Below are 25,646 nucleotides of genomic sequence, written 5' to 3'. Positions count from 1 at the left end.
AAGAGTATGAAATTGCTCAGCTCAACACTGAAAGGTGGCAATGTGATCAAAGCTATGACTCAATGGGCTGTGTTCGATACAGTGGAGGTGTGATAAAATGGACCAAGAACCAACTGAAATATGCCCAGAAATGCATGTGAATGAACTTGGATAGAAAAGACAAGGCAAACAATAATGGCTTGAACATACTAAGAAACTTGTAAGCTTAATTGTGCATCATCCTTCCAGATCTTAAATACGGCAATGCACTAAATACAGCGAATATTAACACATTATGTGATGGGCACAAGCTATTATTGATCACCCTTTTACGGAAATTCTTAGCAATGACCAGCATAAGTTAGTCAGCTTACTTCCACAAAGATCTCAATGAGGACAAGTAAGAAAGAATAGAATGTTTGATACTCCAGTATGTAAAACAGACCATTTCAAGAAATCTCTCATCATTAGCCATCTATCCTAGTAATTTTCAGAAATCTGCAGCCCACTATAAAGTAGTACATTATTGACTTAGTTATTTTATTTTAATTTGTATTATTTATAAGTTATATAAATTCTGTCATTTATTGTAAATAATCTCACGTAATTTAGTCCGAAGACTTCTAGGTGCTGAATTTTTTTTAATAAACGATATCTTCTTCTACAATTACAATTCATAATGCTCTTCACATCAGGACCAATGTAAGTCATCTATACCTATCAATTAAGAGCCAAAGGAAATTGAAATATTGAGGATTGTTCAAATCATTTCTTAGAAAAGCAAATGACAGTTGGTAAGAAATCAAAGCCAGGAAAAACTACTGAAGGCCATATGGAGAAGAACAAAATGTCACAGTACAACGTAGTAGAAGCTCCAAAGCAGTAACAAGATTGATAGAAGAGGGATAGAGTGGAGGAGTGGGCAGAAAAGAAACTACATGGTCACTTGAAAAGAAAGACGAAACAGTTTTCAAGCAACTGCTGGAGTTGAACAGTACAGGTGAGCTGAAAAAGAAGACAAAGGGACTGATTACTGCAGCACAAGATTAGGCACTGGGAACAAGATAATAGGACAGACAGGATTGAAAAACAGAATGTCTCACAAAATATAACCAAAATTATTGCAAGGTAGACGAGAATGAAGCAGTCAAGTTACTGTGAAATTTCAAACTTCAAACTGATAGTGAGATGCAACATCAATGACCAATAATAATAACAATCATCATCATCATCATCATAATGAAGCTCTTATAATTAAAATAATACTTATAATAAATTATAATTATTATAATTCCTTACAGGAGCAACATTCTTAAAAAGCAGGATATTCTTGATTGCTTCATTTAGCCGCTGGCGCTGATCATCAGATTTAGGATATACAACCTAATGAGACAAAAGCCAAATAAATCAAAATCAGATTATGATTGCATACAATGTAGAACTTTACATTATTAAGCGTCACATCACCATGGCAATAGCATTGAAAGAGGATTATTTGAAAATTTATCACTATAATCATCATATCTTTAATTATATTCTTCATCAAAGCAAAATTAAGCCTGATACAATGCATAGTACAATGAAAATGGCCTGTTACATACAGGACTGTAAGGTAACTCTGACCGCCAGTGTTTTTTATACTGGTGTATGGGAATAAATGCTTTCATTCAAAAATGTCTACAAAGTTTTAAACTGATCATTTAATTAAAGATTTTCCCAATGAGCAAGGTCTCAATATTGGACTGTCCTTCAAAATATTGACAGGCATTTTGTCAGGAAACACTACTTTATAAAATTCAAGGAAGTCTTCAGAATAATAATAATGAAAATTTGAAATTAACTACTTTGCCTCGTTAATAACTGCACGAAAATTTAAAATAGCTTTCAGTAAATCGTTACGAGGACATGGGAATAGTTTAATCGTAGAGTGGATCATTTCCATATGAAGCCTGAGGCCATTAATAACATTTACACAGTCGGTAAAAGAAAAAGAAAATTTACATTGCTTCCCTTTAATTTAAGTCCGCAAAAACACGCACTAATAATTGACTTTACACCCGCAAAAAACAGATCAGGTATTTGTTTAAAAATATCTATCACCTTTATAGCTGGCTCGTTTGTAAATCTAATAAGTATTCGAAGACTCGGGCAAACACCTGGCTCAATTTTAAGCAAACTGGTGTTGACTTTTCTGCGAAAATCAAACATATCTGCAAAAGAATTCCCCCTAAACAAACTGTTGTGTAAGCTGTATCACCCACCGGATTTTCATCCTCTTCGTCTGAGTCAGGATTTAATGGCTCTGCACAAACTAAGACGTAAAGAAGTGATCAAATAGTTGTTGCTTTGCTTATTAGAATTATCAGAATTGATGTTCTCTTCGCAATGTAAATAACAACTGATCCACCATTAGTCTTTTAAATCCTAGCCTGACTAATCTCAAGTTCTCTCAATATAGACTGAGGGTAGAACTTGTTTTGGACAAATGTAAGGTTACGTCACGAGAAAGATCGACAAGAAAAAAAGAAGTAATATTTTCTGGTCCGTTCGGCCGCGGTTGAATGAAAACCTTAACTCGACACTGAAATTTGCATGAGCATATTAGCTAATCTATATGGTCTTACCCGATTGCCGCCTTGCATAACGGTTCTTCGGCGGTTCTGAAAGATTAAAAAAGGTTATCGATAAAAAAAATATTAAGCTTATCATCGATCAAGAGTCACCGTATAAACAGGAACCATTCGGTTAACATTCGGTGGGCTAAAGTAAAAATACAATCTGAGTTGGTCTCATTCCCACTGTTACAAATAATACTTTCACAAAGATATAAGCTTCAGATATCAAAGAATACGAAATTGTAAGAAAGTAATGAAATGAACGCTTCAACGAATTTTTTTATAACTTTCTCCGGGGTATCGATATCTCGACCTCATTACAAACACCTGAACTTAAGTACCAAAGGTGAAGGTACCAATACAGTGCGTTTTTAACATAATATTACCGAAGTCTTCGTCTTCTTCGTCATCTGAACTTTCATCGCCATTCATTTCCTCACTGTGAAAGCTAACACCTTTAGCTTTTGTTCCATCCTTGGAGCGTTTTTCCTTCAGTTTCAGTTTCATGAAATAATTGGCAGCAAACTCGATAATATCATCAGGCTTTTCTTGCAAGACTTGAACCGTAAACTCTTGTAGAAGGTCTGTGAAGCCGGCAGGAAGTTCTAAATCCATCCTACATTTGCTTTTAATCTTCCCTAATAGCTTTCTAACACAACAAAGTCATTTCTGAAAACGATCTCCAAAATTTGTTGTCCTTGTCTCTAATCACATCTGAGGCACAGTGACACGGTCACAGCGCCTGCGTGATACTTTGTCAGTAAACGCCATTCAAGCGACCAATAAGAACAAAGGATGCGAGTTTAAAATGCAGCCAATTCAAGAGCTTCCTGGCCTTATACCATTACAGAATATTTTCTATGCAGCAACACCCATATCGATTAATTATTTATAACGATTTAATTTTTGCAAGCTTCATTGTGAAATAGTCATTTTTACTGGGGGTGCAAATAAAAAAAAAATGTTTCGTCCTCATCAGTCTTTTACAGTATCCTGTCATGCGCAAAAGGTGTTACGCACTGGCAAAAGAGATATCTTAATTTATCCGGCGCTTTTGTGAGCAAGAAAGTTCATCCTGAATTTGCATCAAACTAACAAAGTGACCGGATAATAAGCAGTTCCAGTGGAATACAGGTGATAGCATGGCACGAAATAACGTCGAGTATCTAATTGGCGTCAGTTATGAAGAAAGTTTGTCTTACACGGAGAGCACGACGTTTGCTAGAGTAAATTGTTATACTCTATAGAAAGTTAATCTCTTAAAAGAGACTCCCTGGGATCACTCGAATAAATTTTAATAAAAGTTTATGACCGATTGACATCTGTCAGAAATTTCATCAGGTGAAGTTTTTTTTCTTTTGCAACCTGCCAATGATTAGCAATGATCTTTTTGAAAAACCGTTTTGAGATGAAGCTAGTTATAAATGAAACTTATTCTCATATTAAAAACCTAGATTTCCACATTCCAGGTAGAACAGAATTACCGAAAAGTAGTCTTTTTTGGAAAAATTGCAAAACGAACCCTTTCTGTGTTGACAACAAACACAAATATTTGATAGAGCACCGTCGGTGAATTAATAAAAGCTGAGTCAAAAACTCAAACACTATATATAGCTATATATCTATTTGTGCGTTTTTCTTTCTAGTAAGAACAGCTAAATTTGGAGCTGTTCAGGTGATCGCGATCAAGTCTCTAATAGCTGCAAACAACTGATTGTTTTCAGTTTGTGGTCGCTCTGGCGCTAGAGGCAAAATAAGGTACTTCTCTTTTTTTCCGCTTCGTGGAAACAATAACAACAACAAAAACTAAAGTGGAAATAAAATCACCTCGCAACAAAAATTACTGTCAAATATTTGCCAAAGTAACATGAATTCGAACAAATAAAAGGCAGGTGAATTAATGCCTTCTTTCAAATGAAAGGATCTTTGGGAAAGGTTTGAAATTCCACCCGGCAAAACCAATAAAATGTTGCAGTTTTAACACAACGCGGGAAAACAAATTCTTGGTTCTGTTACAGTAAATGTTCATTCAGATCGATATCGAAAATTGCCCCCGATGTTGTATGGTCGGTTACCTTTAATGGTGACTTTGTCATGGGCCGTCACAAGAACCATGCATTAAATGATTGTCAGTGTAGAGTAGATATATTCTTTGGGTTTCACTAAACTTCTCTCGATTTATCTCATTCTTTAATTGAAACTAAAATTAACGTACTCTAAGTCCGGCGACTTTTTACCAACATCTGTGGCTCGTCGGAGTTTATCTACTATTCAAAAGACCAATAATTTTGATCTTGACTGTATTTTCACATATCAACCTCTATAAGAGATTTCGCATCGATTCTCGCGCAGTTTTGTGATTTGCGCACAGGCCGAAAAAAGTAAAATGGCCCTTAGATCAGGAACCTTTACTATAATCAATATGTATGTCTGCCTTCAATTTTTTTTTTCCTTAAAATGCCCCGCTGTAAGTAAAATTCTGGATTGGTTAATGTAAAAATTAAAAATTTTATAGGGAGGAAAATTATAAAAAATATACCTGGTGAAGACGTAAGCTCGTCAAATGATGGAGTCGCTGGAGGTGGTGGATTACGACTTTTTTTTCCCCACGGAACTGAAAATACTCTTTTCATTCGCCTCCAACTGTTGCTGTTTGCCATCACTGGCGATGGAACAGGAACAAGCAAATAAATTTTCCCCTAAATAGTGCTTTCAGTCTATCAAAATCTATCGAATGCTTATAATCTTCAGAGCTTTCGACTGCAAGGCAAACGGCGAATTTGTATGTTTAAGATATATTACAGAGTGTTGATTGCCTGTCTGCGCACTGAAGTCTGGCATGAGAAGATAAAACCATTTAGATTCGACTGCGGTTTTCCATGCTCTATTGTCCAGTATTCAGCTGTTTCTTTTCATTAACATAAGAGGCAGACTGTTTGTGAATACTAAGTGGCATGTGATTTTCGCTGATGGCTTCTGAATATGCAAATAGCGTAACCGGCATTCGCTGGCCCGTTCAGGCCTTCGTGACCACCTCGCATAAACTATTGTAACTACCTAAAAATGATTTCTTAGGTATTGTCACCACTATCCGTTCTTTAAAAGCATCAAAAGAAACTAGTACAAGCTTTTGGTGCTATGTGTGGTTTTATAAAAGGAACAATGTGCGTTGGATGTAACAATCTGATTGGTTCACGACCAAATGGTACTTAGCAGTGAGAAAGTTACCGATTCTTGAAAGGCAATATTCAAGTCAATAAAGAATATAATTTATCCAAGACAACGTTTTTGTAAATGTCATTAATATTTAAGTTTAACTGAGTGAATAAAAACTATGAAACTTACAAAGCAATGGTATTCTCGGGGGATATCGACCGAGAGCTCGAATATTTTTTTTATCTCCTTTTATGAACACAGGTTTATTTTGACGACGGCGTTATCAATCTACTTACTTCGACAATTATTAAAATATCTGCATTATGTATTCACACGTTCGTGCATCTCAAAGAATCGCTGTCGATAGCTCAACGGACTCAATATTTTGATTGTAGCTCTAATTGGCTTCGGAAACGGAGTACTCCTTTTAAACCGGAACGATAGCATGTCTCAAGTTTTGCAAGGTGAAGATACGAAGTTTTTCTCGATTTGTTTCCAGTCGCTCAAAAGCAAAACCGAAGAGCAGAAGAGAAGACCAGGAAAGTTCTTTCTCTATTTTTTACTAACATGATTTAGACAATTTCTCAAAGCCTTTTTTTTCCTAAAGAGAACGCCGTCCGTCGAGCAAGCAACGAGAAGCTCATCTTTGCAGAAAGGCAAACCAGCAGAGATACCATCACTACCAACCAGTACTCGAGTAATTCTCGAAATTTGAATTTCTTACCAAAGCAAACAAAAGCCTTGAGGGATGGTTCAGATCATCACCCGACGGAAGATTCTTTGAAATATCTCATCGGGTTGAAGACCATTTCCCCCAAAATTCAAAGTATTCGTCAAGTGATTCCTCGCCAATTCGACGCAGTTTTGTCTAAAACGATCAAGTTACTGAAACGTCGTCTTAAATAGTTCCTTTCGTTTTCGAAAGGGTTATTTTTGCAAATTTGGGTACGCAAAAGGCTTCTTTAAGGCACAGTAATACCGGTAACAATTTTCGTGCAACTTGTCGCGCAACAATAGGGCCGTTTATACGAGATTTTGTATCATTTATACGGGGTGTTCGCAGCTTACGTAAGCCGCGGCCAGAGTTAGCCGCGGCTTATTTTCTCTCGTATAAACGGCCCTAATAAGCTGATGTTGCGTTGCCATTGAGATGGTTTCAGTTGAGCGTATTACCACCTTCTTGCGCAACAAATTTCATGTAGAAAAAAGTAAAAGCGACGTCTACTTTTGCAACATAAAAATTTGTTGCGCAAAGAAGGTGGAAATACGTGCAACAAACCACCTCAACTTGCAATGCAACATTGTCGCGCAACAAGTTGCACGAAAATTGTTGCCCGCATTACTGGGCCTTTAATTAGCCTTTTTGGAAAATCGAAATAGTTCGCTATGAAGTTCGTAGCTACTGAAAAATTGAGAGCGAGGATCACTTCTCTTGTTCGAAAAATCAAGTGTCCGGAAAATTATGAGGAGATTAAATCTCACTTTCATGGCTTAAAGTTGCCTTCAACGAACTTCGTAGCGGCAATACTGGTAGTAATTATTTGTTCTCTATAAATCTCGGAAAAGTCCACTGAGGGTCGCCAAACGAAAACATCAACCAAGATCCGGAATGTGCTGTCTAGGGGTCACGTGTTTGGTCTCATGATTGTGTCTCCTCTTTTGACTCTTTGTACGTTATCAAGCCTTTTAGAGCGAGAATCCACGAAAATACATTTTCGCGTTGTTTTGTCAGTAATGCTTGACTTTCATAAAGACATACAAGACGTATGGCCGTATCACCTGCGCGCTCACAGATGTGTAGTTTGAAACTTTTGCGCAAGGTAATTCGACAGACACACTGGGGTGCAATAGAAAATGAGGGACATTGAGGTGTTCTCTATTAATTCATGGATCACTCTTATTTGCTATTCATTCGACTCTTGCATAATAAATTAAAAGCTTTATCTTTTCTGCTGTCAAAGTGAAATTTAAAACCACAAAAAATATTAGAGTCAATTTACCCTTCTATCACTTCATTGGCGACGAATATCCGGCACCAGTTTTCAATACCGCTGTCAGCCATCAGGGGAAAATCCTGAGAACAATTCCAAGCTTTCGTCTTCGCCACCAGAAACAAAATTTAACTAATTATGATCAAGCGAGGCATGCCTCTCACATGAAGCTCAAGGTAAATAATCGAACAGTTCATGTTAATTAATCGGTATGTTTTTGTAATGAATTGAATTTTCCGTCTACACACATCAGTTCAATTACAGTAGGAAGCATTAACTGTGATGGCTACACGGTTCTTAACGTCAAATAAACTGACGTTTTAACTGTTTCGATGTTTCCACCCCCAAAAGCCGTCAAAAATGATGTTAAAATCCGAGCCAGCAAGGACAGCCAAATTTGAAATTTCCTTCTCAATTCACAGAACCGATTGTCGATCACAATTTTATAATAAGTGTTATCTAGACATTCGCGTTAGAATAAGCCTGACGAGGGGACAATGGGGACGAAGGGGACTACTTTCGTTCTGAGCACGCGCACTTCGAAAAATGTCGGCTTCGAAACGTTATGCGCATGCTCAGTACGAGACGGAAAACTTGGACTCGTGGTCGTCCGCGTCCTTCTATCTAAAGGTTCCTAGTTGCGTTCAATCGAAGGAGAACGCGTCTTAATTTTGTTCAGATTGGATGATTGTATGGTCTTGACCAAAAGGAATCGAGGTTTTTCTATGTAAGGGAGAAAAAAATAGCAGGAACACCCTCGCGTGGATTCTCGCACGCGTATTGATTTCGATCTGATGACAGTCTATGGAAAAACAGGCTAAGCGACTGTCGAACGCACTTCAATAAGCCGAGATTACTACTAGTACTAGCTAGTACCAGTTTACCGGCAACGGCCGCGAAGTGTCATGGTTCCTTTGAGCCGGGGCCTGTTTGTCACAGCAGTGACATGAACAGATCAGTGCGGTACTTTGCGCACAGAAACGCCAAATGAAAGTGCATGCATATGTGAGGCCCTTTTGTATTGTGCGAATAGCTGTTTTGTGACTGTGGTATATCTCTCTTGAACGAATAATTTGTGTGTCACGATGTCGGCTGATACACCGACGTGGACTGGGAGAGTTTGATTTTTTTAATTCCTAGATTTTTTTTTTGAGTGGTTGGCACAAAGTAGTCTCAGACCCTCTTTTACAAGGAGAAGTACATTTTCTTATTGGTTTTCTGGAGACAATGTTTCCACTGAATTGAATTGATTTTGTAGCGAGAAGCTAAATTAATTCTGGCCTAATGAACTGTCACGTGTCTTAAAACTCATGCTAGTAATATGTTTCTCTTTTTAAACTGGTAATTACTCCGGATATATCTTGGTTCGTTCGTGTCTTGTGATGACCTTCTAAATAATAATATTGCTCGTCATGTTTAAACGTTACCGCATTTGTTAAAAGGTTTAAATATGTAATATTTCGGCCGTCAGAATGTAAAAAACATCCGTAACAAAATCTCTGCAAAAATATATGAAAAAGGAAAAGCGAGAACTGAAAATTATACTTTTAGAAACACTGAGCATTTTCTAGGACAACATTAATTTCCAATTAACTTAGTTGGAATAATTACTGTAAAGTAATCTCTTGTTCAGATTGTGGTTTTTATTGGTACCTCTCACAAAACCAGATTTTCGTATTTGGTCGCCACGTATGTTTAGCTCGAGACAGAAGTCTGCATTTTTGATTAATGGAAGCTTTACCATTTAAATACTTTTCAAAATATCATTAAGCGAAATAGTAGTGATTTCCTTAGCCTGCATGACAGGCGCTTTATGAGCCAAGCGGGGCGAACGCGATATTTCGCGCGGAGCGCGACACGAGCGCGAAGCGCGAGACGAGGGGGAGAGAACGTATTAAATAAAATAATAAACTGAAATCTAATACGTTTCTTCGCGGATATTAAGACCGTTGGGATCAATTGATTCCCGTTATTTTTCCGTGACTCTTAGTATTTGAATTCAAAATCTTTGTAACTGCCATGTTTTATCACATTTTTTCCAGTATTACGTCAACATCCATTTACTATATATATATATATATATATGTTTACATAGAAGCAATTCAATGTAAACTCTCATTGTACCTGAAGAAGGCTGGTTTGGCCAGCCGAAATATAGTACATCACTAAAATCAAATCTACGTTGTATCGGCTCTTGCTTAAAATATTTAATTTCTCAACTTGAAGTAACGCCGATCAGATCAAGCCACTGATCCAACGTACACCGACAGGAAAAATTGTCCACGGTTGCTTGCTTCAAAACTCTCTAATTGCTTTTGTATCACCCAACTTGTCGGACAGAAAAGGCAATAATAAAGTTAGCAAATGCAAGTTGAAGAAATGTTTATTTGGGAATAAAACGAACGACAAATTTCGCTACTCGAGGAGTATTACTAATAGTCCTCTCGTAGCGTAGGCAATTAAAATTCAGGATTTGCATTAGTCCACTACTTGCGTGATACTAAAAGAACTTATGCGACAAAAAGTGAAATTGTGGGCAATTATTGTCCTCTTGCTCAAAACATCAACCCGCAATGCCGGACGTTACTTCGAAATTCTATAAATGCGAAAAACTAAACGTAAATAGACCATATTCGTATTCTCAGTATTGGACTGGAACTAGCTTGCAATGGAGGCTAATGCGGGGAAATCTTTTCAAATGCAAATACTTTTTAATATATTCCCCCGCATTAGCCTCCATTGCAAGCTAGTTCCAGTCCAATACTAGGAATACGAATATGGTCTATTAAAATTTATCCTAATAGTGGCTGAACCTTGCGAGGTAGTTTTGTGTCACGGTTTGGGAGTGAAATAATTATGAAAAAAATGGGCAATTTATTGTCACGCCACTGAGTTGATAGCCAGTCTTGCTTTGGAGGATGCGGTTTTAATTGAGACCAGCTAAAAAATAATCGCCAAAATATACAAAATTTGAGATAACCATCAATATCCTCCGTCAGAAGAAAACGACCTTGAAGCGTGTAACTCGCAACTCTTTTCCCTGGAACAAAGATGGGGATTTTCATTCTCGTCACCAGATCGTCGGATCGACCCTCTATGTAGGAGAACATGCGCAGTAGGGTTCTTGTAGCCAAAAATTGGCTATTTGAACCTTACGGCGCCTGCTCACTCCTCATGTTAACATAAATGTACCAATTAGAGACACTTTTGATTGTTCTTCACGAAAACCAATGAGAAGACACTTTGTTTCGGGGTTCCCAGAGCTCTTCTCGCCCTCAGTCAAGAGAAGAGCTCTGGGGTCGAGATTGACAAATTTTCTGCCCAAATGTGGACAAAAATTAGATCGATGCTGCACGCGCGAGAAAATGCGTGATCTACGTTACATCCAAATAAGGAAATTTTTAAACTAAAAAAATTAAACGCTTCAAGGTAACGAGTTTCTGCCTCCGTTTTATGTGCATACATTTTCCGAGTCATCAGTGATTTCCTGTTTAACGAATGTAAAAGCGCCCCGAAATGGTTGTATGTCAAGGTTACATGAAGAGGAAACCGGAAAAGGTCGTGCATAATTGCAAAGAATCAAATAAATAAAATGTTATCCATCTGTGTTCGTATGGTAAAATATAGTGACAATATAATTGACGTTATCTGTTCAGTACTTGTAATCTTCCAAGAGCCTTATAAGCTGCCGAAATAAAAAACTCCTATACATAATCCAGTTCTTAGCACATTTCAACAATATACGTGATTGTTTGTACACAGATATCTTCTCCATACACGTCACATCGATAGCAGTTCCTTTTGTCTTATCTACGAAGTTTAATAAAGCCCGAAATTTTAATTAATTCTGAGTAAATCAATATGAAGAAAATAAAAATTAAAAATTGTCTACTGAATATGTTGATTCGCAGTAACGCAAATCGATGTTCTTGCTGAACATGGAAAGTTGAAAATAACATTGAACATTGAAACCGACGCAGGGATCAATAACGAATGACAAAGAAGTCACCACTAAAATTGCTTCCTCTCTCCTGCCCTCTGTTCGGTAATATTCTCTATGGTACTATACGGGCAATTTTAACTTAGTCAAGAAATAAAGATAGCAAGGGAAATTCTTAAATATGATTTTTGTTGTTATTAGCTTGCAATCAAACTTGCCAAATTAACAGAACCTTCGCAAATGTTACTCAGTTTCTCTTGCAAAGGAAGTTCTAACTACCATGGTTACAGGTTCATGATACAAAAGAAGTTACATTCACCTGCTCCAGGGTCGATTTCTGACCATTCAAATGTAGGCTTGTATGTCTTGTCTAAGTTCACTTGTCCACTACAACCTGCAAACATCATGTTTTAGTTCAAAAGGATAAACCTTTCTGCTTTTAAGAATGATTCAAATTCAAATTTGAATTTTCTTTCCTCGCATTTTGCACGTGAGACAACTCGAACGCATGCGTAAAAGATCTGGAGCCTCTCAAAAAATTATTTGTAACGTTAATTTGTTCCAAGTAGGGTAAAAACAGAGGCTGTTGTTTTCTTTACACAAACCTTGTGCGGGTCAGTGATGCATTCATCAACCAGCATTTTTCTTGCATTGATTCTGGACAATTCTGCAACTGTTTGCAGACTGGATTCGATAGGAAACTTCATCGGAAACGAAAAGCGTGAATCTGCTCATCCTTCTCAGGGCACGCCAAGACGCAAAGTGAACAAATTTAAGGTTTTGTAAAGACTTTGGAACTCTACAACAGGAAGTTTAAACAGCGACGAGGGCGGGATAAACGATAAAAAAGATCATGAATGTTGTTGGTTTGATGAGGAAAAAGTTTTCGTATTTATTACACGTACGGCATGTGTTTTTGTACTTGGCACTAATGACTGTGTCCAAGGGAAACAGTGAGTTTTGTTTCGCTGCCCGCAAACGAGGAAACAATGTTGCAGAAGCAGATGTTTTCCCGTTTGCGGCTCTAGTAAATACGTGTTGCGGAAGCAAGATTTGCTCCCCGGGAAGCAAAATTGTTTTTAAAGTTGTTCAGAACACAAATGTTTCCTCGTTTCCGCGCCGAGGAAACATTTCGGGCGGCAGCGACAAAAAAGTGTGTAGTACACACTAAGGCGGCATGCATTAGGGTCGGGTAGCGGGGTACAAACCATGTAGCAGGAACAAAATGACAACATTTGCACACATATGAAAATATTGCGGGTACATGTTTCATGGATATGTTGCAGCGACATACCCCCTCGTGTGAACTGATACTTCTATAACTGTGCAACACCAATTTGGGGTTATTTTGTGAGGGTCTGAATGGGGGGGTCCACATGTCGGTTGTCGGTTAAAATTTTCGACCTTTGTCGGTTGTCGGTAAATCCCAGTTAATTTTTTTGTCGCTAGTCGGTAATTTTTCCCTCGTTTTGTCGGTAGTCAGTAATATTTTCTAGCCCTTTGTCGCTAGTCGGTTAACCCCATTCACACCCTCTTTTGTCCCTGCGACGTGTCCCATGAAGTTCAACAGCTGAATTTCATGGGACACGTCGCGAGGACCAAATCACTGAAACATGTACCCGTAACATTTTCATGTGTGTGCACATGTTGTGATTTTGTCCCTGCTACACGTCCCCGCAACTCTTCGGGGGAGGGAGGGGGGGGACTCGATATATCCCCGGGTGGGGAGGTGCGGCGCGGCCCCTCATACCCTCATACCCTGACCCTGTTTAAGACAAATATCGCTGATTTTCCTACTCTGTTTAAGACAGAATTCCGATTTTTGATACCCTGTTTAAGACATTTAACCCAGTTTAAGACAAAAATTGATAAATCGATACCCTGATTAAGACAAAAAATGATAAATTCGATACCCTGTTCAAGACAAAATCCCGAAAAACATACCCTGGCTGACTGCACGTCCCCATTAAGCCCTTATAAGGGAGAACCCCCCCCCCCCTTCCCGGGGGGTTTTCGTCACGTTGGACGATGGCTAAGGCAGCGAAAACGTCGCTTGGCTTCGAGCTATCGCAAGTATTTCGCGATTATTCTATCCTGTTCACTATTTGCAATATGGGTGAAGTATCCTACAACTCAATCCGGCAGTAGCACGAACGGTTTTAAAGTAAAGATAGATACTGAATGATTTACTGTTGCGTAGTGCCGTAGTCGTCAAAACCTTAAATAGGACATTTTCAACCAACCTCTAGATACACAAATGTACGACTTCTGGGGGACGAACAAAAGAAGCTGATGACAGATCTTTTGTTTTTGCCCGCCAACATGGCGGCCACGACGTCACGTGACAAACCTATACGGTATCATGGCTATTTCACGTCTTTTTTTTTTTGCACAGTACGGCAAAGAAATGAAATAAAATGCGTGCCGCTCGAGCAACACTATTATCTTTCCAATTTAAAGCAATCAGTAATATCATAATTAAGTAAAGTACAATCGTTCGGGTGAGTGTAGTCCCGAGAAGGACTGTTTGAGATGACATTGACTGACGTTTCGACAACCTGAGCGGAAGTCATCTTCAGAGTCCAGATGACTTCCGCTCAGGTTGTCGAAACGTCAGTCAATGTCATCTCAAACAGTCCTTCCGGCAGGACTACACTCACCCGGACGATCTTACTTTACTTAATTATGATATGACTCCTGGGTTCAAACCATTTACATTCCTGGTAATATGTTTGTTTTCCGGTGACGTCGCTGTCGTAGACGTCGTGGTTTCTGAAACTCCCCATTTTCGTTGCTTCATCTGCGTTGCCGTGACACGTTGGGACCAAAAAAGCAGGATAATAGAATAACTAGTAGGATTATGTATACTTTGCTGTATGCTTAACACCAGTGCCCCTTAGATGATGTCATCCTCAGTCAGTAACAGATTTTTCTCTGTCGGTTGTGGTGTCAGTCAAAGTTTATCAGGCATGGTAATTCTGTTTTCTGCTCTGTTACCGCAAAACTCCAGTCACGTTGCAAAGCACTCCACCTATAAAAATTGGCTAAAATGTTTGTCAAATCTACCTTTGTTGACCAAAAACACTAACTTCATTAAAGCGGATAGACCCAGCAAGCGAAAAAGAAAACATGACATACAGTCCGGATTGTCACCAGAAAGGTGAGAGGAAGATAGGCGTAAGTGTCACTTTTTTCTCATTTTCGTGATTTGTTGTTGATTTTATAGCAAATTTAAAACAAGAACGAAAGACTTACATGAATCTCTTCCCACCTCGTTTTAAGTTAAGCTCGACGTGTAAGCCTCTAAAACGGCCTCGAACGCTAAATCAGAGATCCATTTTGACATAGTTAAACATGACCGAAGTGGCTTAACCGTTGTTTTGGAATTCCTTTGCAGTAAGAGTTTAATTTGAGAACAACATTGAGTCAAGAGCATTACCAAACGCACACTAATCGCAGGTTCCAAATGCTCTCCGGAAACTCCGATGTTCTTACCAAACAAAGAGTGAACGGAAAGGCTTTTCTTTTCGTTCTCACGAATCTGTTCAACATTTTTTTTTCAATCTCTGTTGTTTTTTGCTCTCGAGGGGTTGAAAATCTTTTTCTCTTGGGAAACATTTATGAATAGAAATATAAACAGCCAAACTTAAGAGTGTGCGTTCTATACGATCCAAGGATTCCTTTTATGGGCAATGACGTCAAAAGGAATGCTTTAAGTAGCATGCTTGAGAAGTTGACTAAGCAACATAATTCTGTCTGATCCTTTCGTGGACCTACTTGTAATTTTACCCGGATCAGGAGTTTCAAAGTATTAGGAGAAAGCTGTCCCTCACCCAGCATTCCAAGTGGTCCAACAGCCCCGCCCCCCAATGAACTGTGAGCGGTGCTTTGTTGGCCCGCAGAGCGGGGGGAAGCGAGGGTGTTTTCCTACGTCACAGCACAAATTTTTTTTCTTCACAGTACATGCTGAAACGTTGCACAATAAAAATATACAGAGGCAGGAGATCATCAGAGCTTTAACAATGGAATGGTCACCGAAAGAGAAATTGTTAAGACAGTGTTCCCTGAAGCCAACTCGGTCGCAAACTGAAAGATAACGCTTTCCGCTTTTTGTGGGAAGAAAATCTACATGCAGTCTTTTTGTTTCTCCTCTTTTTTGGCGTTTTCTTGTGCGGACCATGTTTGCTTTTCACCGGCGAAGTTGTATTTGCCCTTCCATCGCACGCAAGGAATCCTGTTTCCGGTGTGATGCCACAGCCGCCTCCCAAACACAGAACCTGCGGCTTTGTTGTTTTACCAAACTTAATGCAAACAGTTTACTTTTGTTTCTGTTTAAAGAAAACATGGCTTATGATCAAATGAGTGAAATAAAAAAATGTCACTTGTTCACCAGTATGTGAGGGAGATAGCCTTCAAGCAAGCTCCAGGCGCCCGTTTCTCGAGAGTCCCGAAACCTTTTCGGGACCGAAAAGCCATTTGTGAAACTGCCAACCGCTCGTTTTGGAAAGCCGATCTTTTAACATGTTTTCAAGGTAAGAAAAAGAAAAATGACTGTGTAGTTTCACGACTTAAATCCTCTCCGTTCTTGACATACAAAGGCAAATGTAACACCCAAAAATGACCCTTAAGTTTCGGAACTTTCGAGAAACGGGTCCCAGGGCTCAATTATTTGGGACATTGTGCTCTACGTAATTTCAGTTCGCTGTTGCTCTGTGGAGGCTTCCCTGCAAAGATACTCGCGTAGTACTGAGTCTTCTCGATGGTTTCAAGGAAGGTGGTGCATATGTCAGCGCGCTTACAACCGTGATGATTCAGCATATCGCATTGTCTCTCCTGTGATGATTACTGAGAATTGTCGTGAGACCATCTTGTGTTGCAAGATGCGCAACATTCAACTATTGCAGTGTTAGGTGACATTTGACAATCCCTAATGGACTTAAATACAGCGATACTTTTACGTGTTAATGGCAATTCATGTTTCGTGCATCTCAACAGCAACTCAAAAGCATTTCTAGACCAGTCAGGATTGCGGTGTCTCCGGTATTAGGTAGTGACCACAATAAGTGACAATAATTTATTTTGAAAGAGAGGTCAAAGAGAGAATACATTGAGATTATCAATAAGACTCCATTTCAATGAGACAGATGTATTTGTCACGTCTTCCCAACACCTCGGAACCCCTCCGAGCCTATATGAGCTATTGCTAAAGATGCTTTCCTAAACGGCACGGTGATTCGAGCAGCACTCAGGTTCGACAGAGTACCTTTGCCCTTCTCCCTCCTTAGAGAACAAGACGAGTCGAATAACAAGCAGCTACACCTACAGGGCTTTCCGAATCGTTTTCAAAGTTCTCTTTATTTGTGCGCAACTCTCGGGAGAAAAGAAAACATTAAAATGATTTTTCACTTCAGGATTTCGCTCCCCACGCCGATGGTTTTTGTATCCCGTAACACTGAAGAACATACTAGATCAGTCACTAGTCAAGCCAAGAGCCGACTGAATTGTCAGTTCTTGTTTTTCACACGAAAATTAGTTAAAATAACAAACAGATCCACGAAGAACAATGTGTTGTTTTTAATCCGTCGAATTTTGAAGGTGATTAGACGAAATGTAAACTTTCAGTTCGATTTTCCAAACTCTGGAGACGCTAAACGACCGTGTATGTTCTCCAAGTTGATTTGATTTGAGTGACAAAGAAGTTACATAACGTTCTTTTCTCTCGGGATTTGCCAAGGATTTACGGTAAGGTATGGTGAGGGCTAATGATATAAGTCGTAGTTTTTGGCTTGTCATATTTTCACCACCGAACGCAAGTCGTGGCGCGACTTAAGTGCTAATTGACTTTAGGTGAAACGTTTATTAGAACTGAACATTTGAAAGTAGACCGAAAGATTCAGAATGCATGCAGTTAACCGGCTTAAAGAACAACCGAGTTTCTAAATATATAGAGCTGAATTGCATTTACATGAAAGATTTCGTTTGTAGACCAATGCTACGCAAGGAGTTTAACAAAAAGTGCACTTGTAAGGCAAATGCGTGTGTTCTCGAATTAGTCCCGCGGCGATCCGTCTGGCGAATTGATAATGATATTAAATTCACATGTAAAGTATAAAGCTGTTCCGAACCGTTTATAAAAGGAAGGTAATCATACACTCTCTAAGTTTATCTAGCCTTGGATTCCACTGAATTGCAATTTTAAGTGTAAAATGAATGGATTTTCAAACGAACCTGCACAAAACATCAACTAAATTACCGGATTTAATCTATATATGCACTTGCTTTTGGCTAAATATCTCATGCAGTTTATCTTTTTGTACCAGAGCGTGAGGGCAACACAATAAGACTTATTCCTATTGTAATTGAAGGCAGGCAAGTAGAGCGAGTGTCGTAAAACCAAAACCATAGTAATTACTTTGGCCAATCAAAAAGGACGGAGACAATCCAGTAAACCAACCAAAATTAACTCGAGGTGTCACTAAGATCGGAGACTTCTAGATTAACAATAGAGCAGTTGACAGATTCCTTTGTGCTTTGCAGTGTGGTAAGCGAAATGTTGGTTCTTTCACCCTTGATGTTTAGTTTCTTCAACAAGTCATCTGTGCAGAATGAAGTATTAGAACCAGAGTCCAAAAACGCATGAGTCGTGATCTTCTTATCTTGACCGTTTGCTTTGACCTTCACACGTAACCGACACAAAGCGCGGGAAAATGTGCGCGAGCCACGATTGGTTTTTGTTTCACTTCTGATTGGTTGAAAAAACGGTGCAAGAACTTTGAACCAATTACTGAGTGAAGTAATGCAAAACCAAAGCAATTCGCCAAATACTTCCGAGTCCAGTCCACTGGGGGTAAACTGATCATTGTAAAGCGCCCTTGAGACGTTAGTGATAAGGGCGCTATATAAATGCACCACTTTACTTTACTTTACTTTTTACCAATTGCTTTATTTTGTATAGAAAGGGGGAAAGTTGGGTTGGTCTGCCTCTAACAAACTATCAGTTGTGTCCGGCCCTGACTGCTTACTTAGTTCGACTGTCTCAACAGATACTTAACAGTTAACATCCATCATAGAACGAAAGGTCAATTAGTTCAGTTTCATTTCAGCGCTATTGAAATTTGTTACAAGTGGTGCAAACCATCTCAGTGACAAAACAGGCGTCAACAGTCTTACTAATCGTGATAAGGAATTGACGTCCGCAAACTGGTATGATAAATTAAGCTTAATTGCTCTCTTAATTGTTTAATTATCAATACTTCTCGATCCCGCGTATCTAAGGTAACAGAAGGAAACCCCGAACGTACCTAACTATTGTTAAACTGACTTGATTTCCATCGACAGTGTCTTACAAAGTTAGTGCTAGAAGACTTGACGCTTCAATTAAGTTCATTACAGTGGAACGTCAATACTGACAACGTACTCTCAGAATCCAAGTTTTTGTTATTGTATTGTCAGTAATCGGCATATTGCGGATGCTCCAACTTTTTTTAATTTGACAGTTGAAAGTGTGCCAGTTACTCAAAAATGAAGACGGCTCTCTGTTCTCTTTAGACAGTGTCCCCGATCTTACATAGTGGCTGAACCATTTGAAACAAAAGTAAAATAAGTGGTTAGGCTTAAATTAGAGAATCAGTACTCTCGAGCAAATGATCTGGGGCTAAAAGATTTGGGGCTAATAAACTAGAGCTAATTGTCAATGGGGGCGAATTGTGTGCACTCACTTAAATCGATGCAAGCCGGTAGATCAAATAGGAGATTGAGTTTCGTTGGCGAGCGACGAGTAATCAGATTAGAATCCGGAAAATGCAATTCACGGAAGGAAAGAATTTGCTAATTATCTTGGTGATCACTAATGACGAAATTAGTCAATTTGGCCGTTTTGAGCATGACAGCAGCTCATCAAACGGTCGCCTTTAAATTTCCGTACCTTGTCTGAGTCCGGTATATCCAACTGAGGAGTGGCAAGTGTAAATCTCGAAGGCTCTCAGTTGAGATCCAGCTAATGAGCGCGTTCCAATCTTAACGGAGGTTTAGCCTCAATTCCAAAGTGTTTTACCGTCTCAGTTTTTGTCCTGAAAATGCGAAGTAAAATCTTTGTTAATAATGCCATGTTCAAATAAATTAAAAGAGAGAGAGAGAGAAAAAGATCGGTTAACAGTTCGAGTAACCCTCAGAAAAAAACGAGATTTATCTTCGTGGCTATGGTAGTGACTTGCTGTCACACTATTTTGATCGCTTTTTCGACTTTGTACAATGTTCCAGACTTTTCTAGGCCACTTTCCTTGGCAGAAATTTACTGATACCCCTGGAACGGAGATAAACTTTAACCCAGTTGAAGTGTAGCGCGGAGATGATAGCATCACGCGCCAAATGCGAGCCAAATTTTTCATGGGAGCTCAGTGACTAAAATTTCAACATGCTTTCAAAATGAAGAGATTGCGAAATTGATAGCTTACAGTTACGAACCGCATAGAACCGCGCATCAGTTAATTGTCTTTTTCATTTGCCAGTGACTATTATTAGATAAACTATTCCTTTATAATTGTGAGGAACGCCCAGTGCCAACGAAAGCTTCCTACAGAGTCGGTACAGGTATAATAAATGTCGCATAGTAGCGATTGACTAACGCAAGTTGACAATCAGTGAATTAAGCACGACATTTAGCCCAGAGACTCTTAAAAATACAGCGTTTTCTTGGGGCCAATCGGTGGCCCGTCTATAATTTTTTAGCACGTCATCAGGACACCAATGACTAATGCGCGAAAATTAGATACCGGGATCGCGCAGAAGTATTGGTGTTTTTAATTTAGAATTTGATTTTGGTTTTGGGTCCACGTCTTATTGTGCATTTTCCTTTATATCATGAATTTTTTCGGTTTTTTACCGTTCGCCCGCATGTTCGTCCCGCGGGAAAGGTACTGTACAAGGTTTTCGTTGTATTACCTAAAGCTATAATAAATTTTTAAAAAGAAAGCGTGGAATTTTCCTTTGTTGATATCCCCAAAGATGCGTAAGGCCACGCTTCGCCTGTTGTTGCACCCATAAGCGATTACACCGATGTTATCGTGTTCTTCATTCCCAACTGCACTGCTGCATTTCCTTGGCGGCAGAAAGGCACGAGATTTCTTCGAATTTGCGAAAGCTTAACTCTTATCACAAGAACGGGAACAGACTTTTCTAAGATGGTGCTGTTTTGTAAGTAGAAAAGTTAAGAAGGCTTATGAAGTTAAGATGTAGTCTTTGTTACCATTCACCGGGCAGTTTACAAAAATGAGAAAGAAAAAGAAGAATCTCATGTACATGATGAAGAATATCACGCGACAAAACATCACGCGATAATCAATCATGACATAAAAAGAACCTTGATAAGATGTAACCTAATCTCTTGCACTTGTACTCAACATCCACTAAACGGGTCAGGAAACTCTATTGTTTAGTTGTCATTAAAAAGGTTGTTGATGGTTTTTTCTTTTTAATGCAATTTAGGCACAGACGAATCGTCATCACTTGACTAAAGGAATGAAGGCAGACTTGCTATTGAACATCGCTGCGTGGTTACTTCTAACCATAACGCAAGGTAAGTCGGCTTTTATCCCTGCAACTATTATAATAAGGCGCGCTTTGGCATTGCTAACAATTCTCGCCACGTCTCGTCTCTAGCGCTGTGACTTGTTCGTAACTGTTGAGAAAACTGTGTCTGTTTTCCACGAGGACATCTCTTCGAAACTTACTTAAGTTCGCCACAACACGTTATCCAAGAACCTCGTGATAAAGAAAATCAACTTTTTATTTCGTGTATGATATACTTCACGTGTCTCTTTCAAGGGTTGAAGCATCTGATTTTGTGGATTTGTGCCCACGGTTATAACCAAAGAACAATGTCTTCTCTTTTCTGCTGTTTCTTTGCCTGTTGTAAGATGGCAATCGCGGTTTGAAATATTCAAAGACACTTGTCAGAGAAGATTCGTATCCGGTTTTTTATTGCTTTGCAACATGGTTTAGTATGTAATTTTGTGATTCTGCCGCTTAACTCTTACACTTAAAATTGATTCTACAAACTTTGTTCATAGCCGTTTGTTTTTACACAGGACTACAATATACAAGTAGGACCAAGTAGCAAAGATTGTAGCAGATCAAAGTCGACTCAGGAAATTATGCTTTGTAATTAACACGGCGCCTAAAGCGCTCTTAAATTAAACCGGTGAATTATTTTGTCACTTAACCACTTATCAATTGAGTGGTTTTTCTTTTCAATATTTGCCAAAGGACGAATGATTCATCGCTCAACTCACACAATGGTTTGAAACTTCAGTCGTCATTTAATTTAGTTCCCACTTTTTTCGTTTTTCTTGCTCAGACTTCTTTTCTTAACATTGGATGTTTTCGTGACTTAAACCCTTTTATCTCGTGCAAGTTATCACTTATCTCCTGCAAGTAATCTGGTGCCACATGCGTTCATTCGAATCAAAAAACGTGAAAAATTTGATTTTAAAATGTTTCCTTGCCATGTTCGCAATCCATACCGTCAACTATATCGTTTGTTTGTCCTTTAAGGTTAAGCGAGCAGGAAGACACCTCTTAAAAATACGTTTTAAGTCCTTCCGTGCTAAAGATCCGACATTTTCAAAATGAAAATTTCTTAATGCCGACACTCCCCAGTCTGAAGGAATGAATTTTGAGGGCAAAAATTTGTCGTTTTTGGAATAATTGTCTATAAATTCTCTGGAAAAAAACATGCATTTCATCTTGGGCGTTTCTTAAGCTGTAGAATCTTCAGGCCTGCATTTTTTTGTGTTCTATCTCCAGGCGATGCTCTCCTCGCGTGTTTTGAGTGCCATAAATCTTTCTGTGTCTTCAAAAGTAAACTTCCTTTTACTTCCTTTTGGTCTTGTCTTAGAATAAAAGGATCATGATTGCACAAAACACTCTTTGGAGCTTTAGAGAAACGTTTCTCCGTTTGAATGAAGACGATGTCTACCATCATTATTTGAACAGTGAATGACTTATATTTCAACTGATAGTTTCGAAATTGGAAACAAGACCTGCATATTTATGTCCGAATTCGTGAGACACGGTGAGATCTTCTCTAAGTACATCTCCCCTAAAGTGGCAAAGACAAATTGTTTCCGCACCTGTCAATTTCAAGTTAAGCGAAAAAAACCGATTTGTTTTCCGGCCAAATCGAACATCCTGCAAACGTTCGAGAGCTACAGTAGCTCAGTCTTTCAGTTGTTGAGAGAAGACTCGCATTTGGTGTGTGGACATGAACAAAAACTAAACCTAACTGCCTACAAGGGTCGTTAAATTTTTGAATACCCCCTTTAAATATCATCTAAGTGCTGAGATATTTGTGGATTTTTGTTTACACTCTCCTGAGTACTGATACGTTGAGTTAAATAGCTGTATAAAAACTAGATGAAGTCGCTCTTCTGCAGTCTTGTATAACTCTCTGTAATTAGTTTCACTGAGATTCCGCTGTCACTGTGTTTTCATCAGAAAAGTATGTTTGAACATGGCCGACATTCTATTGTTTAGGAACACCAACAGGGCCGCCGTGACGTCACGTGAAAATTCAACTCGTAGTGGAAAGGGCTTGGTAATGAGATTTCAAAGGGGATTGAACGTCTCAATGCACTCGCATTCAGTTGGTAGCCTGCGTAGCAGGCGGTTTGGTAAGTCTGTGGAGAGATCGTTTGAATGCTATAAAAACCTCGACCAAGTCAAAATAGCAAGCGAAGGGGTTGATGCTGAGGAGAAGGAGCGAGAAACTGCCTGCAATCTATCCCATGCTACGCAGGCTAGTGTATTGCAAGTGTTAGTCGTTGACCGCGAGTTACCTGAAGGGGTAAATTTTATTGGGTTGCCTTGCTGTAGGGAAAAAGACCACAAACAGCTATGCAAAGGGTGCAGTGGTTCGAAAGGTTGAAGTGGCGAATGATAGTTTTGAGGTCTTTTGATGCATACCATTCTTTTCAATATGACGGAGATGTTCGCGGAAGCGGTTGGCCAGTTTTCTTCCTGTTTCGCTTATGTAGATCATAGTGAACAGGTTATGCAATAGTTGATGTTTGTGGAGATGCAAGTGAAATGGTCGGTGATTTTTGATAATCGACGCACACTATTAAATGAACCAGCTGTCACTAAGCCCCGCGGGATAACTCGCGGGATCGAGTGTCAATTGACTTTTGCTTTTACCTCTGAATGGTTGAGAAATTGGCGCGAGATTTTCAAGCCAATAGCCACTTATCCAGAACGGAAGAAATCGCGAAATTATTTTCGAATTGACAGCAATAACATTTTGTTGACGCTCCTTTTCCGTCCTCACAGGCCAATCCATAAGATGTTTTTCGTGCCACGATTCTGAAAATAACCCAAGTTGCAGAAGGCGTATGATGGAATTAGACTGTTCCTTGCACGCTGAGTTCGGAGACACATATGACTCGTGTTTCTCAATGACAGCATACAACGGCAAGAGTAGGAAACAGATCAAAGATTGCGCCATTAGATCGGGATGCAAAGAACTAGAAGATATCCTATGCGAAGACTTCAAGAAGAAAAAAAATTATACTTGTAGAGTCGATTGCTGTGAAGATGATTTATGCAACGAGTATGGTACTGTTGAGCAAGTTTACAGCGCTGGAAATATTATGACATATCATATACAAATTATACTTCTAAGTTTTGCCGTATTTCTTAGGATTATCTACCTCTTCTAGCTTCGTAACCAAGGATGAACAAAAGTGACGAGGTTACTAACTTAAAGGTTAGCTCTGTAATGCGTAGTAGTCTCGTATAGTAACAGGTATTGTCAGGAGGCCATCACCGGTAGCCTCCATCCTGACTATATCCTTGAGTCAACCTTTGCCCTTTTTTTTTTTTTTTTAGAATATCTTGTGAGAGGAACGCGATTACTGGTGCGTGACTGCTTGTGACGTAATACAATAACTTTGTTCTGATTGGACGGCATAATACATTCGTGGGAATTCGAACGTCTAAAAATAGAAAGATACGGGCAAAGGTTGTCTCCAAGGGTTTATATGGGAGATGGAGGCCCCGGGTAATGGGCTCCTGGTATTGTCTTGTAAAAATAATGGTGTAAATGATCCTGAAACTAAAAATCGTTGTAAGTTCGAAAACTATTTAGTAGGTTAATTAAACAAATTATGTGCTGATGGGGGCTAACTGGCTGAAGACGGTGAAGTGATAATTACATTGTAGATTTCTTGTGAATTGCCAGGTTTAGCAATTGCGTGTCTTCAAATGAAAACCATAGTATTTACTTTTGACAGCCACAGTCAGCACAATAAGCCAATCAGCATTCAAAGCAGGTACATATACCTTGCCAAAAGCGCGGGAAAACGTGCGCGGTGCTTGTTTTTACTTCTAATTGATTGGAAAATTGTTGCAAGATGTTTAAGCCAATCACGATTAACTTCTTTCAAAACTTAGCCAGTCAGAGGTAAACGCAAGACCCTGCAAGTGGTTTTTGTTCGCGTTTTCCCGCGTTTAGAGCAGCGTGCATTTATTTGTTCGCCATTACGATTCGATTGATCTTATGGTACGCGTCAGTTGTGATTGACCGAAGAAATTGTTTTGTTAATTTTAAAGTCGTTCAGTTAAAAACTGATGTAATCTTAAGCTTCTGATGCAGCCTCTTTGCCTGCTAGGGTTTCGATGAGAAGCTAATATTTAAAGCACAAAAATTCATTGCGTGAAGAAAAAGAATTACCTCTGAGAAGTGATCAATCAGATAAAGGGAGTTTTTTCAAAACTGATTTATACCAGTAACACGGGTTACGTTTTGAATATTGTTACATATGTGATAATAAGGCATCAAGAAAATATTATAACAAGAGAAAGAATCATTTTTATTTAGATTACACGAATAGGTTTTGTACAGAAAGATGAAAGAACAAACATAATATGTCTGGACAATAATTTGAAAAATAAAACTGAATATTGGAAAAA

At 38.9% G+C, this 25,646-nt stretch overlaps 2 protein-coding genes across 5 annotated transcripts in view; one reads left to right on the top strand and one right to left on the bottom strand.

Annotated features, from left to right (window-relative positions):
• LOC138056580 (cAMP-dependent protein kinase type II regulatory subunit-like) overlaps positions 1-12,140 on the bottom strand; it is a 22,460-nt gene extending 10,320 nt beyond the window's left edge. The window contains exons 1-4 of one of the 3 annotated variants that reach the window (XM_068902409.1): positions 12,001-12,140; positions 2,604-2,639; positions 2,241-2,290; positions 1,279-1,362 (exon numbers count right to left, since the gene is read on the bottom strand). In XM_068902409.1, coding sequence (XP_068758510.1) covers positions 1,279-1,362; positions 2,241-2,290; positions 2,604-2,639; positions 12,001-12,088 — 258 coding nt within the window. In that variant the 5' untranslated portion in view covers positions 12,089-12,140. Of the gene's footprint in view, positions 1-1,278; positions 1,363-2,240; positions 2,291-2,603; positions 2,640-2,980; positions 3,336-5,133; positions 5,484-12,000 lie in introns of those variants that run through there. The other 2 variants (XM_068902408.1, XM_068902407.1) reach the window with 2 other exon arrangements.
• Positions 7,777-25,646, top strand: LOC138056581 (uncharacterized). 2 transcript variants are annotated; one of them, XM_068902411.1, is made up of 3 exons: positions 7,777-7,917; positions 21,165-21,255; positions 24,006-25,646. In XM_068902411.1, exons 1-3 carry the CDS (start codon positions 7,906-7,908, stop codon positions 24,392-24,394), a joined length of 492 nt encoding a protein of 163 aa, XP_068758512.1. In that variant the 5' UTR covers positions 7,777-7,905; the 3' UTR covers positions 24,395-25,646. The 2 variants fall into 2 exon arrangements, with proteins under 2 accessions (XP_068758512.1, XP_068758511.1); XM_068902410.1 differs by lacking the exon at positions 7,777-7,917 and adding an exon at positions 14,612-14,858.

This window comes from Montipora capricornis, chromosome 7 (assembly GCF_036669925.1).
Source record: "Montipora capricornis isolate CH-2021 chromosome 7, ASM3666992v2, whole genome shotgun sequence".
Lineage (NCBI taxonomy): Eukaryota > Metazoa > Cnidaria > Anthozoa > Scleractinia > Acroporidae > Montipora > Montipora capricornis.
The sequence above is the reverse complement of the archived record's forward strand: the minus strand, read 5'-3'. Positions and strand labels throughout refer to the sequence as shown.

Coding starts and splice junctions, on each gene's coding strand:
- LOC138056581 (XM_068902410.1), top strand. CDS start 14,811: ATGACATACAGTCCGGATTGTCACCAGAAAGGTGAGAGGAAGATAGGC. Junction 14,859..21,164: donor AAGGTGAGAGGAAGATAGGC/GTAAGTGTCACT, acceptor AATGCAATTTAG/GCACAGACGAATCGTCATCA. Junction 21,256..24,005: donor ACTTCTAACCATAACGCAAG/GTAAGTCGGCTT, acceptor CCGTCCTCACAG/GCCAATCCATAAGATGTTTT.